This window comes from Acanthochromis polyacanthus, chromosome 19, assembly GCF_021347895.1.
Source record: "Acanthochromis polyacanthus isolate Apoly-LR-REF ecotype Palm Island chromosome 19, KAUST_Apoly_ChrSc, whole genome shotgun sequence".
In the NCBI taxonomy this organism is placed as follows: domain Eukaryota; kingdom Metazoa; phylum Chordata; class Actinopteri; family Pomacentridae; genus Acanthochromis; species Acanthochromis polyacanthus.
In genome coordinates, this window is record NC_067131.1 from 15,122,066 (window position 1) to 15,139,184 (window position 17,119).

Sequence of the window (17,119 nt, forward strand, 5' to 3'; positions counted from 1 at the left end):
GAGAGAGAGCAGTTCGTATCCTCCCCGTGGAGCTCGTCTCTTCCTCTGAGCCGCAGGTCTCAGGTTGTCTCCTCTGCCTCACACACAGATGGTGGTGTCACATCGCTGATAAGTGCCTCCTACGAAGAGGTGGTCTGGATTGGTGTCATTTTAGCAACAAAACCGACAGCTTCACTGCTCATGAAGCTTCTAACCAAAGTTTTTGCATTAATTTTGGTTCAGTTGACTTCATGTACGTGAAAAGTGTTGGCAGAAATGAATCCACTGAGGATGTCCTCTTTCAGCTGTAAGGAAATGTGTTTTAGCTTCATGTCTTTACAGCCTGCAACTTTACTTTTTTTTTTTAAAACAATCACTCTCACCTACAGTGTAGCTTCTGGCTACAGCGCCAAAGCTCTGAAAATTCAGTTTGCTACCTGCCTCACACCAAACAGCAGCCAAACACATTTAACTGAAGTGAGTGACTAGTTTGTAGAAGATTTAGCTGCAAAACAGCGAATAATTCCCCTTGAGGGTTTGTGGAGGGAAAACAGCTAAGAGAGAGAATATTATACTTTGTGTCTGTCATGTGCCCAAAAACATGACTCAAATCAAGGCTAATGTTGCTCAAGGTCTCAAGAGTTTGCTATCATGTTCCCCACATTAACTTCATAAGGTGATGAGATGTTAGTATTTAAGTAGTTTTTATTTTCTTGAAGACAGTGCACTACACAGGCAGTCTTGATTTGCAAACTGTAATAACTGTATTTCTGCTGCAAGCTGCTGGATATGACAAAAATGTTGTATTTGAAATCCTTACGCTGATTGCAGCTGAATGCTTTAAACACTTTACACAAAGCATCCCACTGTGTGTTAGGGATCAAGCAGTGAGACAATGAGGAAACAGGAGTCATAAAGGAAAAGCTAGGTTTTAATCAACAAGAAAAAAATGCAAACATAACCCCAATATAAATCAGTCGTTTATCAACTCGGCCTTTAACAGAGGTCAACAGAATTTAAAATCACTTGATGTTACAGAAACTATACAAGATGTTAAATGAACAAAGTGATCTGTCCCACTGACACTCGAGGGAACAAACACCGATCAGCCTCAGGAAAAGCTTAAGGAACATGGCCAAGAGTCTAAACTGTTGAGTCAGCTGGCAAACTCCCTAAATCCCAATCCGGTCAAGCATCCACTGGATACACAGAAACTAGTCAGGTCCATAGAGGCCCAAATCCATAACCTACAGGACCCAAAAGAGCTGCCACCATCCCCGTGAAAAACACCACAGTACACCCCTAGAGATCCTGTGTCCACGGCCCAAGGGTTCACAGCTGACTTTGTGGCACAGATACTACCTTTGCAATGTTAGACAGGTGTTTTTAATTGCTGTGGCAGATTGGTGCACATAGTGGTTTCGCCATACAAGATGGACCAACTACAATAATATACAAAGAACACCCAACTAAATCCAAGTTCTTCCCATGACATTGCAGCACATGGTTTGACCTGACAAGGTGGCTTCAGATTACAGAGAAATAATAATTATTAGAACAAGCACATGGTCAGTTACACCTACAGTGTGAAATTGTGCATATCATAGATAATTGAAGGTTAAAGCAGATAAACAATCGGTGATGTTAACTGTTTAGATGTGGTCGACTACAAATGAAATGTGAATATGTGTAGCAGCAAATTAATGAGGTGAGATAGCATGAATCAGGATCATATCGATATATATGTGACTGAGGCATCTCACTCTCATCCAGTAATAAAAAAATACATTACCAGAATTGTATCAATTAACTGTAATATATCTTTAAAGGGCTGCATTTAACTATAATCACAGTATTACCAGAACTAAAACCCCAGATGCTATCACTCATATCATTGTATCACCCATCTCTAAAACGTGGAAGTAATAAATTAACTGCAAAAAGTTACAGAGCCCCAGAAAAGCCTAAATGAGAACCTCAGATGTTGATGCTGCTGATGTTGCTCCAATTCAATTTTTCTTTACTTTGAAGAGATCAGAGACCACATACTGTATGCTACACTGTGTAATTGCAATTTAGTGGAACTACAAAAATGGGGCACTGTGGCTCTCCTCAAATCTTTCGCTGAAGCACCAACCTTCATATGTCCCATAAATCCACATAAAATAGCCCGTAGGTGTCGGAGCGAGGAGAGATGAATGACTCAGGAACACGTTCTGATTACCATCTGTCTTTCCATGATCATCACCAGCACCGGGGGCTGACAAGGCGTTCTTTAAGACGCTGTTTACTCTGTGCGGTCCCACAGCACGTACACACACACACATACAGACTTGTGAATGTTACAACATGCATTATAGATCTGAGATCACAACTCCAGCAAACCCCAACTGTGATTAAAAAGAGGCTGTTTTGTTTTATCAGCCCTCTCCGCTTCCCTTATCAGCTCATTTGCATAATTAACAGAGGCTGACGCCGTCCTCACAAGCGACTGCCACAGTGATTTCTTCAGCTTGGAATTCTGTCCTACTTCGTAGTGTCACACACAGCCAGCCTCGGTGAATTCAACAACAGGTGTAGATAACCACACTTAGAGGTATAGCTTTTAAACACTGAAATGCACAACAGCCACCGGCTACGTAAAGTTAATTTCTAGATCCTTTGGCTGTCTGTTGTAATTTTGTTATTCTTATTAAAAAGTGGCGAGATATTCCCTGTGCTCGAAGATGAAGTCGACAATTTTGGAAAAAGATTATTTTGATTTTGACAGTCAAACAAATGTAATCCTCACTTCAGTGCTCCTTCACAAGCCTTGTCACTCAAGTTTATGAATGCTCATTGCTGTGGCAGCAACGCTAACATCTGAGCTAGCTGACTAAAATAGAAATCTTCCAGTCTTACAGATATGGGAGTGGATGTCTATTTGTCATAGCTGAAATGTCTAATAGGCCCGGACGATAAAACAATGGCAAGACATACCAGTGATGGACACTTCATAAATAGATATACAAAAAATAGTTTTAAAAATGTTTGATAAATGCATCAAAAACCGCCATGAAAGCGCATAAAGAAAATGCAAAGTATGGCTCCAGCACAAACTTCATGCATGCTCCTTTTCTCGTTCATAAACAGCCTGTCATATGCCTTGATAACAGAGCTCATTAGCCTTCCATCGCTCTTCTCATGGCTGCTGTGCAGGTCTCTCGAGGCAGACTAGTCCGTGACCACCAGGGCTTTTGGCCACCTGCGGACAGTGGTCAAGACTGTGGTCGGTTGAGGACCAGCAGTAATTGTATTTCAAATATCATAAAACCTGCTTAAGAAATCACAAATAGGCTAAAGTTAAATTCAAAGTAAAGTAGTTACACCTTTTTCCTTGTGCTTCTCACTTAAAATGACTTCTTAAAATGAGCAGTGTTGACAGATATAGACAAAATTCTGATGAAGAATTTTTCAGCTATATCACAGAGCCCTATTATTTCCTACAACACTGTTCTTACTGCCCAGGCGAGCCATAAAAGCCACCACCCTTTCCCCGATAGGCAGCACCTGGAGGGGCCTCCTGCTGCCCAGTAGGAGCCCAGGGCTTTATCTGCTCATCATACCGGGGAAGAACAGAGGTCTCAGTCTGTGTCCATGAGGGAAGAAGCTGAATCCGAGGTTGCTTAAACCAGTTTCTTGCTCGACATTTCCCCTAGAAACAGGGAAGAGAGGAGTGGTTGCTACTGTCTCTCACACCTGCTCTACATCCACTGCAAATAATAGTGGGGACAGGTGTTTTGAAAGGCCTCTGAATTCACACTGTACTCTGGAAAATGTGTAGAGAGTCATAGCTCGGTCCTTTCTTTGAGCACAAATGTCACCTGTTGCTAGCTGGCTGAAATCGTGTTGTGCAGATTGGTTTCACATTTGCAGATCCAAGGCTGTTGGTGAACACCAGATGTGTTTTGATTACACACACACACACACACACACACACACACACACACACACACACACACAAAATGGACAGCGAGCAGCTTGTGTGGAGATACTCGTTGAATTTAACAGACTTTTTATCTGAAATCTGAAGGTAAAACACTATTACCACGTATTTGTCAGATTGCTTAAAGAAAAACACTTCAGCTTCTGAGCTGTGATTAACAGTTGAAGATATCTGGAATTTCTGACACAGACAGTATCTCCCACTTGCTGAAAAGAGCTACAGACATGTCGACAAGCTGTTTGTAGAATTGCTGCAGATGTGCCACAAGTGCTAACCACCTTGGAATAATTCAGAGTAAGGCTCTGTTCTAAGCAGCATGCATTATGCTAAACAAAGCTATCTGGCTTGCTGGCTGTAGCTGCATATTTAATGGGCAGATATGACAAATCTGAACAAAGATCAGAGCAATAGTAATATCAATTTTCTGTGTCGGACTGGTAAGGAATGAAAGTGTAATTTGAGGCTTACCATTTTTCTCTACTTTCACAATCAGCATCTATACATGATGAAATCAATGCCAGTGGATAAGGAAAAGGTTTTCCATCGATAGAATCTCTGACTGGTCTTAAAATATGATTACAAGGCACACATTGGTGCAGATATTTCTAATGTAAATGGATCTCTGGAATCCATATAAATGGATTTTTACATTTTTAATACTGTATGTTGCACTTTATTTCATAAGTACCACAGTAAAACTTCAGGACATGTATAGTTTATATAAATCTTTTAATGGGAAGCCAAGAGTCCAAGCCTATTAAAATTATAGACCACCATGCAATTCAACCACAAGACATGTTGTGTTTCATATAGCGTTGCTTTGTCTCATTTAACATATAATTGATAGTGTAATGGACTATGATGGTCGGAAAATGTTCTTGCTATCACTCATTTGAATAGATGTGGAATACATGAGACGGCTCCTGTGCACAGGTATTGTTCACCCACACACGGGTTTTGACTTCTGTTGCTTGATTAGACCGTTTCTCGACAGTGTGTGGGCGTGTGCAGACTGGGCTTGCTTGACAGCTTCCTCAGTCCTCTTTTGTTCATTTAGTTGCACCTGTCAGAGTGGGACGGTTTACATAATTATAAATGCTATCACAACATATGGCATAGTGACTTGGCTTCCTTCTAAAAAGCCCATGTTTTGCACATTGACAATATTATTATTATTATTACTATGTTGCTTTAATATGCAAAAAAACACAATTTTTTTAAATGAAGTGAAAAGTGAACATCGCACCACTCCCTCAAGCTAAAATGCTCCGTTTTATCTCCTGTCTCTTTAAGACTCAGTCTGTTCTGATTGGTCAGTGAGGTTCTGTCAGCATCCCAGATCTTTCAGTGTTGGGATCTGCCTAACAGAAGCAGCTCAAGTGAGGAAATAATGTAAGAAAGCTGCTTAATCTTTTTTTTAAGGGCATGAAAAACCAGTGGCTTGACAGATGTTATGCTAATGTGTTACATGGTGATGTAAATAAGTCACAGAAGAAAAACCTACACTTCAGATGAGGTGTTTCAGGCAGGCAAAGAAGTAATAGTTTCTGTGAGTTTGAAAAACTCCCTTTGGTGTAGGCTGGAGGGTTTGTAAGTTTGTAGACCTTTTACATGCACAAAAAGCAGTCATATGACACAGTAAGGAAAAGTTAAAAACCCACAAAGTTTTAAATGTGCTCTTTAAAAGTAGCTCCACCAGAAATTAACCTGACCAGACGTCTCATCGGGTAAAGTAATTGAAACCACCCATATGCAGGACTTTAAATTGCTCACACTATCTAGTAACTTTCAAGGCACCAAATCAGTACAGTTGGATTTTTTTGTTGTTTAAAATCCATCTCTAGCCTTTAATTAGATATTGTAAGTCTTCACTGTCCCTACTCGAGCACACCAGCTCCCCTTCAACTCTTCTCAAAGACTTTCAAACTATTCTACATTTCACAATAGCAAGTTTCAAGAAATTCAGTCACATTTGAACCTCAAAGTATAGAGTAACTAGAAAAGCACTCGGAGAGCGCAGACCTCCGCCAGGCCATCTGTTTGTCTGTCTGTCTGTCTGTTTGCGGCCATCTCTCTCAATTGTACAGAGTCCTTCAAAAAAATCCTGGATCCAGACGGTGATCCGGATCACCTCCAAAATCTAATCGATTGTTACTTTTGCTCTTCCGGACATTCTGTAAAAATTTGGTGAAAATCCGTCCTTTACTTTTGAGTTATGCTGTTAACAGACACACAGACAAACAAACTCCAATGATTACATAACCCCCTGGTGGAGGTAATAATACAGAAAGCTCCACTCTGACAGCTGACAGCATTTGCTTTTCAGACTTGTGAAGTATGAAACTTTAAAAGTCTGAATCAATGTTTTTGAGTGCAGATTTCGCTCATGATGCGTCTTCTTCCATATAATAAACACCGTATGGATGTATTAATGGCGTTTAAAATAGAAGATTTTCAGTGGAGGAGGGTCTTTAACTGCCCAGCTTGTTGACAAATGAGCCTCTTTACAACAGACATTTTGACTTGTCATCGTAGGAAAGGTGCAGCTGTTTGCCATTTACATTATTGCTCTGCTCTGTTCAGGCGTCCCACGAAACCGTGACAGTGTGCCAGTGTAACAGCATACAGGAGGAGCAGCTAAGTGGAATTCAGCCATCTTTAATTTTATTATTTACACCTGTGCTTTTCCTACCGTGACATGTCAAAATGTCCCATGCAAAAAAAAAACTTCTGTACGCAGCTGTGATATAAGTGTGTAGCCTCCCTTTGTCATTGCTGTGACCACCACTGTACTTTTGGTCTAACAACTGTGTAACACATTTGACTTATTTCCATATCTACATATCCCAGATTAGACATGCTCATGAATATTAGACAAAGCATCTTCAGAACAGGCAAATTGGAAATTATCCTCATCGGCGAGGTTTGACGATGTTCTTCTGGCCTCACTTTGATCAGAGATCATTTGAAGACGGACTTCTTCTTTTTTTTTTTTTTTTTAAATTGCAGTATCCTGAAGCAAAATCCAATTAGGAAATATTCCTTTTTATTTCTTTACAATGTTAATATAATTAGTCAGCTCCAGTTTTAGCAGATGGAGAAGAAAAGCCTGTACAATACTGCGCACGTGTGTGTGTGTGTGTGTTGTGGATGTGATGTAAAAGGGCATGTGAAGGTCAGCTGATGTAACGCGGCTCCTGTGATTTTTACGCTGAGATTTTTAGAAAAATGCTCCGAGGAAGGTGACTTGTGCTGCTGTGTGATGAGTAATCTGACTCTCCCTTTGTTTTTCCCCCGTCTGCTCTAAAACGCTGTCCTTTGCTCTCGCTTCTTCTGCTCCGAACACACACACACACACACACACACACACACACACACACACACACACACACACACACACACACACACACACACACACACACTCTGCCTGCATTGCGTGCTCCCTGTCCCCCTCATACGTCTGCACTCCTAATATCTCCTCCTCTTTCTGTCTCCACAGGCTCGCTGACAGTTTCCATCACCGACATGCGTGCTCCAGTGGTGGGGGGCTCCGGAGGGGTCTACGCTCTGTGCTCGGCGCATCTGGCCAATGTCGTCATGGTAACTGCCACCCTCATCATCATCATCATCGCCTCCATTGTTACGTCTGAAAATCGGTTTTTAATAGAGACGAAATATCAGAGGCATCCACCAACCAACACTCTGGGCCTCGCTGCCGTCTGGGTTGATTTTATTTTATTTTTTCATTCACAGTAGGATCACATGATGCGATAAATATTCTTTATTGCCCGGCGGTTTTTTGGAAATTGGATATCCTATCTCTTATCTTTTCATTAGCCAAATAAAAGTCCTCGCTTGAAGGTTGTCGATGAGTGACGTACCCCAAAGGCTAAACGTTTCACAGTTCTGTCACCGGTATCAATGAATCTTAAGTGAATCGGCATGTTAGGTATCAATTATTAAGACTTTGTTTGTGGCCACTGAAGAAACAAGAATTCCCTCAACGCAGCTCGAGCCTTTTTCCAGCATTTGTTTGCGTGCGTTTTTGTCACAAGGTTTCTGTGCGAAATGCCTTCCACATTCTCTTCAGCTCTCGAGGCGGTGTTACATCTGACGAATCACTTTAACTAATGTCACTCCTCACTGTGGGCAGCGCACACGCCAACAGGAATGAAAATCAAAATGCAGTGATGGGCCTCTATAACTGTAACCGTGTGCTCATAGCGGCCATTTTTGCCCGGGTGTTGTTAGGAAATCCTTTAAGGCCACTCTTAGTTCTACTCTGATGAGTTTTCGTCGACTTTGTTTCCTTCTCGAAACATCGTCCGGTCTCGACCCAGTAAATCCCAAACCATCTGCCATCAGGCGTCATCATCCGGTTCACTCAAAATCCATTTTCAGGTTCAGTGAAGTTTCGAGCACTGCCGTGTACCTGACGCCCTAGAAGCCATGCAGTTGTCAGAGTACATCTTCCAACCATGTGGCACACAAATTCAACTTAGGGCATCGTACTTCGATGTTTTTGTAGTTGTTTTTAACGAAAAATAAGCGCTCTTGTCGTTGAATGACCCTCTGCACCTCGCGCACATGTCAGATTCCTTCAGCTGTTCTCCATTCCAACATCCTGAATGTGGTAACAAGATCTGTAACAGACAAAATGGATCGGCCGTGCTTTGGCTAAAGATTTGCCCTTCTCATGTAAGAGTCGAGGCATGTGAGAGCAAATTGCCTCCCATCAGAGAGCAGCAACTTCACATCAGTCCCATCTCAGACCTCTTCTCATGCTCTCCTTCCACCAGTATTAATCATTTATTTGTGAAAAATATCGGGACATCACCTGTACTGCCACTTTCTACTTTTTTTTTAAACATATGGTCACATCAGGGTTTATTTATACACTTCTTAAATTTTACATGTCATTCTCCATTTCTTTTTTTCTGCTCTGAGGGAAGTAGAGAAACTCTGGCTCTGATTCATATTCCTACAGCTTAAGGAAAGAAGGGATTGGTGCAATTATTCATCCCAGGGAGTAAATGTGTTATTCTAAGTCAGGGTGCCATTGTTCTTTTTTCCCCGGAGAATCACAAGGGCTATTCATTGGCCCATTCTCCCATTCCCTTAAATTATCTTAGCCCTAATTAATAGAGTGCCACTGGGTTGGAACCAGTGAGTGGAGAGCAGCCAGGTGTATAATCGCGTCTCTGTCTTGTGTAAGTGCTGCTGCCACTCTCATATGGATATGGATTGTCTTTCTTAGTGGTCTAAATATGTCCCGAAGATAGGAACTGAGTGCCAGGCGGGGAAGCTAGTCACATATTTGCTGGTTGTTTGTGTCGTGATTGTTTGCGCTGACGAGACACTTTTGCTCTGTTGTTGCAGAACTGGGCCGGGATGCGCTGCCCGTACAAGCTGCTCCGCATGATCCTGGCGCTAGTTTGCAGTAAGTTCTCTAGATTTACTCTCAAAGCCGCTGCGCTTCTGTTCCTGTCTGCTGCTGCTATTTATGTTTAATTCATAGTCCAGTCATTAAACAGAGAGTCCGTACTTTTCTTTTTTCAGTCTATTTAATGCACACACACCTGCTCACGGTTCAGCACAACACCACAGCATTTATCATCCGAGTGGAGCTTTAGAAACCCCTTCCAAAACTGAGCAGCAGACGTGCTACTTAAGCTATCATCGCTAATGGCTTGGAGTGAGAGGCTCTCTGATTGGACATGTTGCTTTGTTTTCAAAGCATTTGAGTCATACTACTTGTGCTTTTTCTCCACACGAGGGCCGATACACTGTGACTTTCATTAGTGAGCAATATGTTCCCTCCATCTGTCCCGAGCCTTCCGCCCCCGAACTGAGAGAGCAGCGAATCTCTGCTGGAATGCTGTATTTCCTCAGTGTTTTTACAAACATGGGGATAGATATTTCAAAATAAAATGTGACACATTATTTGTCTGTGCTACTGTGAAAACCAAATAACCATTTGCTCTGGCTTTATCGTATCAGTGCTGAGTATTTATTCAGCTAAAGAGACTTTGGAAGAGCAGAAACAAACAACGGCAAATAACATTTGAGGGCAATTTTTAGAATAAAGAGCCATTTAAATCCTCCTGGGACGTTTGTTTGCCTGCAGACGCAGACTTTGACAAAGCACTTAAACGGCAGTACACCGTCTCAATCATCTCCAGGCAATGTCATAAAGTCAGCTCAGCCCTGCTCTTTAAACATGGGTAACTGAGTTAGAGAAGTGGCTCCATTTCTTAGAAAGATAATGAAAATGTTCAGATTTCAAAGGTCCCATAGGTGGAAATCCATTTTTATTGTGCTTTATGGTTATTCTAAACTAGTGTAAAGTAAAAGCGGTTAGATATGAAGACATTTGTTTTAGTCATTCCTCAAGCCTCTACATAACTGGAAAGACTCCCAGCTTCACAAGCTAGTAAGAATCTCCCTCCGTTGCTACGTTCCAACTGTGGAACCAATTATCATCTAGCTCAAACTTTGTATGATCCTGTCCCCGCACTTTCTGCTGCTTCCTGGTGATCCAGTCCAATTAAGTAACTGCCTCTCAGTCTACCAAGTTTATATACTTTCTGAAGGTGTTTTGCTAACTTTAAAATATTCCTACTATGAGCAAAGCACACCAAATTTCCGCTGTTGGCTTTAAGAACGAACGCATTAGCTTTGATTGTGTGCCCGCAGGTCAAATGTGAAAATTGTAACGCAGATCAACATTCACAAATGGTAGACACTTTAAGACGGATTTGAAACCAGTAAACAAGCACTGAGTTTGTTACTGTGGTTTTATGTCGTCTGTTGTTCTTCAGTGCACCCTGAACTCAGCTGGTGTTCACAGCTTTTTGCTTCTCTCCTGCTCTCTGTGCTCACATATACTGTTTTTTAATATTTCCCTACAAATCTGTTCTCATTTACTAATCTGTTTCTTTGACAGACAAGGAAACAACTTGTAGCCTCAACATTGTCTGGCCAGCTCATCGTACACCAGTTAAAAACAACTTCTGTGCTTTGAATTTGATGATGCTTCCACGTACAATGATCCCTCAGAGAGAAACTTAGATTTTTTTTAAAAAAAAGTCCTGTCTCAATCTCTCATTTATTCTTAAAAATGTACTTAAGGTAAATAATCATTAGACAAGATATTGTGGCAAGCAAGAATGATGACTTGAAGACATCTGGTGAACCCAGGCACAAAACAAATGTAAATGCCACTAGTACTCCAGTAAAACATCTTGTTTGTGTATTCTTTACAAGAAAACCTCAGTGTAAATAAAAGACAGACATTTTCAGAGGGATAATGTGCCAGGGTATTTCTTGGCAAGGCAAATGGCAAAGACTCCAGAAAGTGACTGGTGCCATCCAGGAAATGATCCAACACATAACCCTCTGTACAATATCAAATTTTAATTTTACATTAGAGTTTGGTAAGGATTAAACACACCAGATGTAAATTGTTAATTAGGAACCTTTAGAGCTAAAGAAAGGTAGATTTTCTGACCTGTGAAAAGGCCAATTGTTTCCTCTGTATCAGTCTTTTTGATAAGCTAAGCTTATCCAGTTGCTGGCTGTAGCTTGCATACTTATCAAGATGAAAGAGAGGCATCGATCTTCTCATCTAACTCGCTCTCCTGAAGCCAAATAAATGTATTCCCCCAAATGTTAAACAATTTCAATCCCATTTTAGGAGCTGGATTCTCTTCTGACCCGTCTTCCTCACAGCTCTGGCAGATACTAATCTGATTATGTCTTTCCTCTGCAGTGAGTTCAGAGGTGGGTCGTGCGGTCTGGCTCCGCTTCTCACCGCCGTTGCCCTCCTCGGGACCCCAGCCCAGCTTCATGGCCCACCTGTCGGGGGCAGTGGTCGGCATCAGCATGGGGCTGCTGATCCTGCGCAGCTACGAGGAGAGTCTGCAGAAACAGTGCTCCTGGTGGGTCATCGTCTTCTCCTTCATCACCTTCCTCCTCTTCGCCATCTTCTGGAACATCTTTGCATACGAGCTCCTGGGGGTACAGATACCACCTCCCCCCTGATGACGGCCCCCCAGCGGGCCTCCTCCATGTACACACTGACTCTAGCCCTGCTCCAAACAAAGGTTCCCCTTTGACCATAGTTAACTCTCCATTTCCTCTCAAGTTATACCCAAATGAAAGGATACGAAATCATCCAAACTAAAAATCGACCAAGAATCCTTTTTACAGGTACTTTGCAAATCAAAGAAATACGTCTCTTTTATTAAAGAGGGATTACAGTAGCAACAAGTACAGGTGAAAGTTCCTCAGATCCACTTTGAGGAGCATTATATCTTTTTATATACGTTGAATCTCATCCACATAACCAGCGCTAACCTTTCAGTGAGCATTTAGCCGTCGTGTGCTCTCTCTCTTTTTTTTTTCAGAACCTCAGAAAGCAAGTTTCATCCGTCTTTCCTTTGAGTGCATCTTTCACTCATGTAAAGACCTCAAATTAGAAGAATCATGACATGTGCCTCTGGTGAAAAGGAAAGCGAATTAAAGGGATGAGAAGTGAGAGATCACGATCAGCTGCAGCGACGCTCCTTCAACTAATGGGGTGTCAGTGTTTTTGCTGTAAGGCACTTAAGCCTGAATCTGTACCACAAATCAGATCTGCAGGAGAAGATTTTGAAGAGGATTTTCAGGAAGAGCATGTTTATTTCTGAAGGGAGCAATAAAAAATACACAAAGCACCAATGAAAGAATTATTGAGATGATTTTTTTTTAAACTTCACATCCCTGCTGTAACTCACAGGGGTCACTCGCTGTGGCTTATTTGCAAAACCTCTGGCACACTAAGTGAAAAACCAACAAACAGAACTTTTCCTTCAAATGGAGCTGCAGTGTAAGATCTCCAGCCTGATGAAAAGTAAAAAAAGGCGCCCCAAGTGGAAAAAAGGAACGGAAAAACGAATTATGAATTTGCGATTTCAGGCACATCTCGTGATTCTGTCAGCTTCTGTCATTTTCAAAGAATACCTTAAGGATTAAAAAAAAAATCACCGCTGTCATTTTCACTCAAAGAAGAAGACGTTTCTGCATTATTTCCTTGACGTTATACCTACACTGTGGATACAGAAACATAGCTCACGCAACAAAAACAACATGCGAAGGTGGGAAGTTAAAGTGACCGTGTGACAGGAGAGGAAAGAGGGAAAAAAAAGACAGCTAGCTGAAGTTTCCTGGATGGTCATCACTTCAGCGAGCGGACTCCTCCTGTTGTTACGTCAACCACCGACTTGCTAAACGCACCATGTAAAATATGCCATGTCATGCTCTGCGGCTCTCAGCGAGACGAGGACACACACCAACACAAACACACTTCTCCTGTTTTGTCTTTGAGAGCAGCCGCCGACTGATTCTGTAGGACAAACTGAAGAGAAGAAACGCACACACACTAACACAAACACACACACACACACACACACACACACACACTGGCCTCTGCCTGTTCTCGCTCTGACAGACTGAACTGGGGAAGGGCACGGATGTGTCATCATCTGACCTCTGACCTTTGCGTCCCAGAGGGCATTGGGGTCTCTACGTCAGGCCCAGTCGATACCTCAGTTTCTCATTCTTAGGGACTGTATACATTTGTAAAGGAATGTACCTATAAAGAGAAAAAAAAGTGTTATTAAGTTGTCCCCGTTTTTCATTTGATAGTGGATGTGTATATTGTATGTTCATAACCAAGAGTATATTTATTTGTATTTTTTTTCCCTCTTTCAAGGGGAAAAGAGAAAAAGTTTCAAATGGTGCAAAATTAATGCTATGATTGTTGTCCTTCTGATAACTCCTGTATGGCTTTGATCCTCTCGAAAACAATGAGGCAAAATCCCCTGGTTTGTTAGGCGACCGACCAACAAGTCACTTGATTTTATAAATCTTCAGTGCTTTACAGTATAAGCCATAGAAAGAACTAATTGGAGAGGGCAAAAGCAACGGGGGAAAAAAAATGTGTTTGTTGGTTTCGAACCCACTGACTGGTAGCTTCAGTTGAAATTCATTTGTTTTGTGTGTGTGTGAAAAAGAAAGTCATTTCTTCTTTGTGAATATTCTGCAGGTGAAGTGAAAAGAAGACAAACTGTGCAAGTAGATGCCTGTGAAACCCCAGACTGTTTGAGATGTTTTCATGTAGCTAGAATCCTTATTTTTTACAACTCGTTCGCCAGCTTTTTATGCTTGCAATCGACGCAGCTTAATTTTACAAGTGCCCACGTCTCCAAACTCTCCCCCTTCAGCGCGCCGACGCTTCACCGCAATTTTTCTTCTGCAAATCAGAAATTATGAACGAGGCCTCTGTCGTATATTATCTCCAGAGTGATTCGAAGCTTTTGGAGAGCCGAGGCGAGGATAGCCATTACATTTGCTCAATGCCACGTTCCATTTTTCAGTCTTTCAATCAATAATTCATTTGAATGTCCACTGGCTGCCTGGGGAAAATGCTTTTTTCTTTCTCTTTTCCTATTTTTTTTGCATTTGCCTGACTTGACAGTTGGCAGTCCTCAGCATTTACTTCCACATGAAACTGTCAGTAGTGACAGAAGACTCAGTGTTAAATGAGGGAATGAGTTGAAATAGCCATAATAAGCAATTTTCTAATACATTTAAACAAGAACAGATCAGCCAATACATGATAGTGATGTATCCTTGATGGAAACTCTTGTGTATACTAGGAAATATTATTGCTTGGGACAGCAGAGATACATTGATGAATAATGCATACCCACCCTGTTAGCCTATAATGAAGATAAAGAGGATGCCTGAGAGGAGGTTAATGTGCCTCTTTAACTTAAGATTCATAGGAACCCAGAAGGGTTGTAAAAAGGGCTAGTAAATGGCTATGTTTTTGTAGAACACCAACTGTGAACACAACCCCTCCTGGAAGTACATGCAGGACTAACATCAAAGGCTCATGAATTCATGTTGCCCCCAAAACCTAAAGAAAAAAGATCCTCGGCTGAGTTCCCCCCTCACAGGCGTCCAGTGTCGTGTTCTCAGAAGACAGCAGAAGAGAAAATATCGAACAGCTGGGTGAGGGGGGAAGTTTTCAGCTGTAGTTTATTACTTTTTCCGTGAGCCAAATCTCCTGGCCCTGAGTCTGAGCCAACCAACAGCACCAACACACCTTCATAAAAAACAAACCACAGCCTCTCCTGCTCCTCTCAAAGGAGACGCCTGACTCTCATCCTCAGTTTTGCTTCATGAGGAAACTCTTCATCCAGCAGTGCTTCGCCCCATCCTCATGTCGCATCACATGCAGCGTCAGGATGATCCATGGCTGTTGTGAGGACGCACCGGAGCCCACAGCCGAACGGGATGTCCTCCTTTGATGAGTGGCTCTGACAGGTGGCGTGATGTTAATTTAATCGCTGGTGTTAAGTGACGCATTCGTTTGCCACCGTAGAGAGGTTGGTGAGCTGAATAGTAGCAGCCTATCGATATCATGCGATCCGTCACTCTCACAGCCTCCTCATCCTCCTTTCAAGTGATCACAACTGCTGTTAAGACGCAGAAGGTGAATGCTGAGCCGAGTCTGTCTGGGTTTTCGTCCTCGAACCCTCGTTAATGTGACCGTTTGTGCTCATCTCATCCAAAAATGCAGCAACTTCAAAGCAACATACTTGACATTTTCTTTTATTTTGTCATGAGTGGGATTTCCATAATTTTTATTTTTGCACTTCTTATAATGTGACATGTTGTGTGCCATATTCTCTACTGCTATGATCATTCTTTAAGGCTTTTACCTCCCTATGCCAATCCATTGTGCTGTTATGCCCAATGCCTTGTTATTATATATATAGATATACATATAGAAAAGCCCAAAACTAAGCATCGGGCAGAAAAGGCTGCTTTGCTCTTCGCTGTATCTTATGTTCTACATGATCATGCACATGATTCATAAGAGACAGAAGCCGCAGTGCAAACATCTGCATATCCTGTAGCTGCTCTCAACAGCTGTGTGCCAACAAGCCGGTCAGGTTGCCTTTTCTTAGTTCAGCTCTACTTGGATGATGGTAACTCCAAAGCAGGCCGCTGTAGCTTGTTACTTGGATTTTTATTGCAAGTAAGCATTATTGGATGCTCACGAGTACAAACATTTACACTCTTAGTGAGAATAAAGATGTTTAAACCTCAATTTTTACACCAAGGACCCCAAAAGTGCAGACGTTTAGCTTTAGTACACAAGTTTCTCCGGATATTGATGCGTCAAAATGTGCAAAACAGAGTTCAAATTTAAATAAAGTCAACTCTTGCACATTATCAGTCTGTATTCAGAGCACAGATGTAATAGAAGCAACAGTGTTTTTTGGTTTGCAACACCGCTAAAGTCTTGGATTTCTGGCTTTAATGTAGATTATATTTCCACGATCGCAGCAAGTCAAGCTCACGCAAACATCCCAAGGCAGTTTTCTTCAAACGAGTCATTTCCCTCCCGACGGTTTCCAACAACAAAGAAGTCATATCTGTGCTGCTGCGGTAGTTTTTCACGAGCTGCTTACTTGTATCGATTTAAAAAAAAAAAATGGTGCCAAGCTTACGAGGTTCAATCTCTGAGACCAGACAAGAGGTTGGACCAACACAGCGTTTACAAAAAGACAAAGCAGAAGAAGCTATTTTTCTCTCGGTCAAGAGGAAACTAAAGGAAAACTAAATTTACATATGGATAATTTATATCAAAGTCCTCATTAATTATTTCACAATCTATTGTACTTTTTAAATGTTCTGAACGGAACCATTTTATATTGTATATATATGAATATATTTTGTTTTATTTTGTACTGTTCATTGTACTTTGCTTTAATTTAGAAACAATATAAATAAAGAACAATACTGTGGCAACAACCACCGCTTTTTTTTTTTGGTTTGCTTAAACATCTTTATCATTAGCGCTAGATGAAATGAAGTCAATTATTGGCAACTTTTTTCACTTTTAGTAATTCCTAATAAAATAAATGAATGTCTGCTGGGCTACTTTTCATGGCAAACTAATGATAAAGCCAGAAATGTTTTTTTTTTTTTTTAAGTTAAATATCTGTCAACCATATATATAAAATAGCATTTAATCAAAGCTTTGTGTTGGAGTTTGTGTCATTGTAAATTCTGATACCAAGATTTTTCATTTTACTG

The 17,119-nt window shown here is 41.4% G+C and overlaps 1 protein-coding gene across 4 annotated transcripts in view; it reads left to right on the forward strand.

The window, feature by feature from the left end:
• rhbdl1 (rhomboid, veinlet-like 1 (Drosophila)) overlaps positions 1-16,834 on the forward strand; it is a 65,305-nt gene extending 48,471 nt beyond the window's left edge. For all 4 annotated transcript variants that reach the window (XM_022190864.2, XM_022190862.2, XM_051939092.1 and 1 more), the window contains 3 exons: positions 7,464-7,564; positions 9,344-9,404; positions 11,736-16,834. In XM_022190864.2, the coding sequence (XP_022046556.1) occupies positions 7,464-7,564; positions 9,344-9,404; positions 11,736-12,007 (434 nt within the window). In that variant the 3' untranslated portion in view covers positions 12,008-16,834. The remainder of the gene's footprint in view (positions 1-7,463; positions 7,565-9,343; positions 9,405-11,735) is intronic.
• Positions 16,835-17,119: the final 285 nt, after the last annotated feature.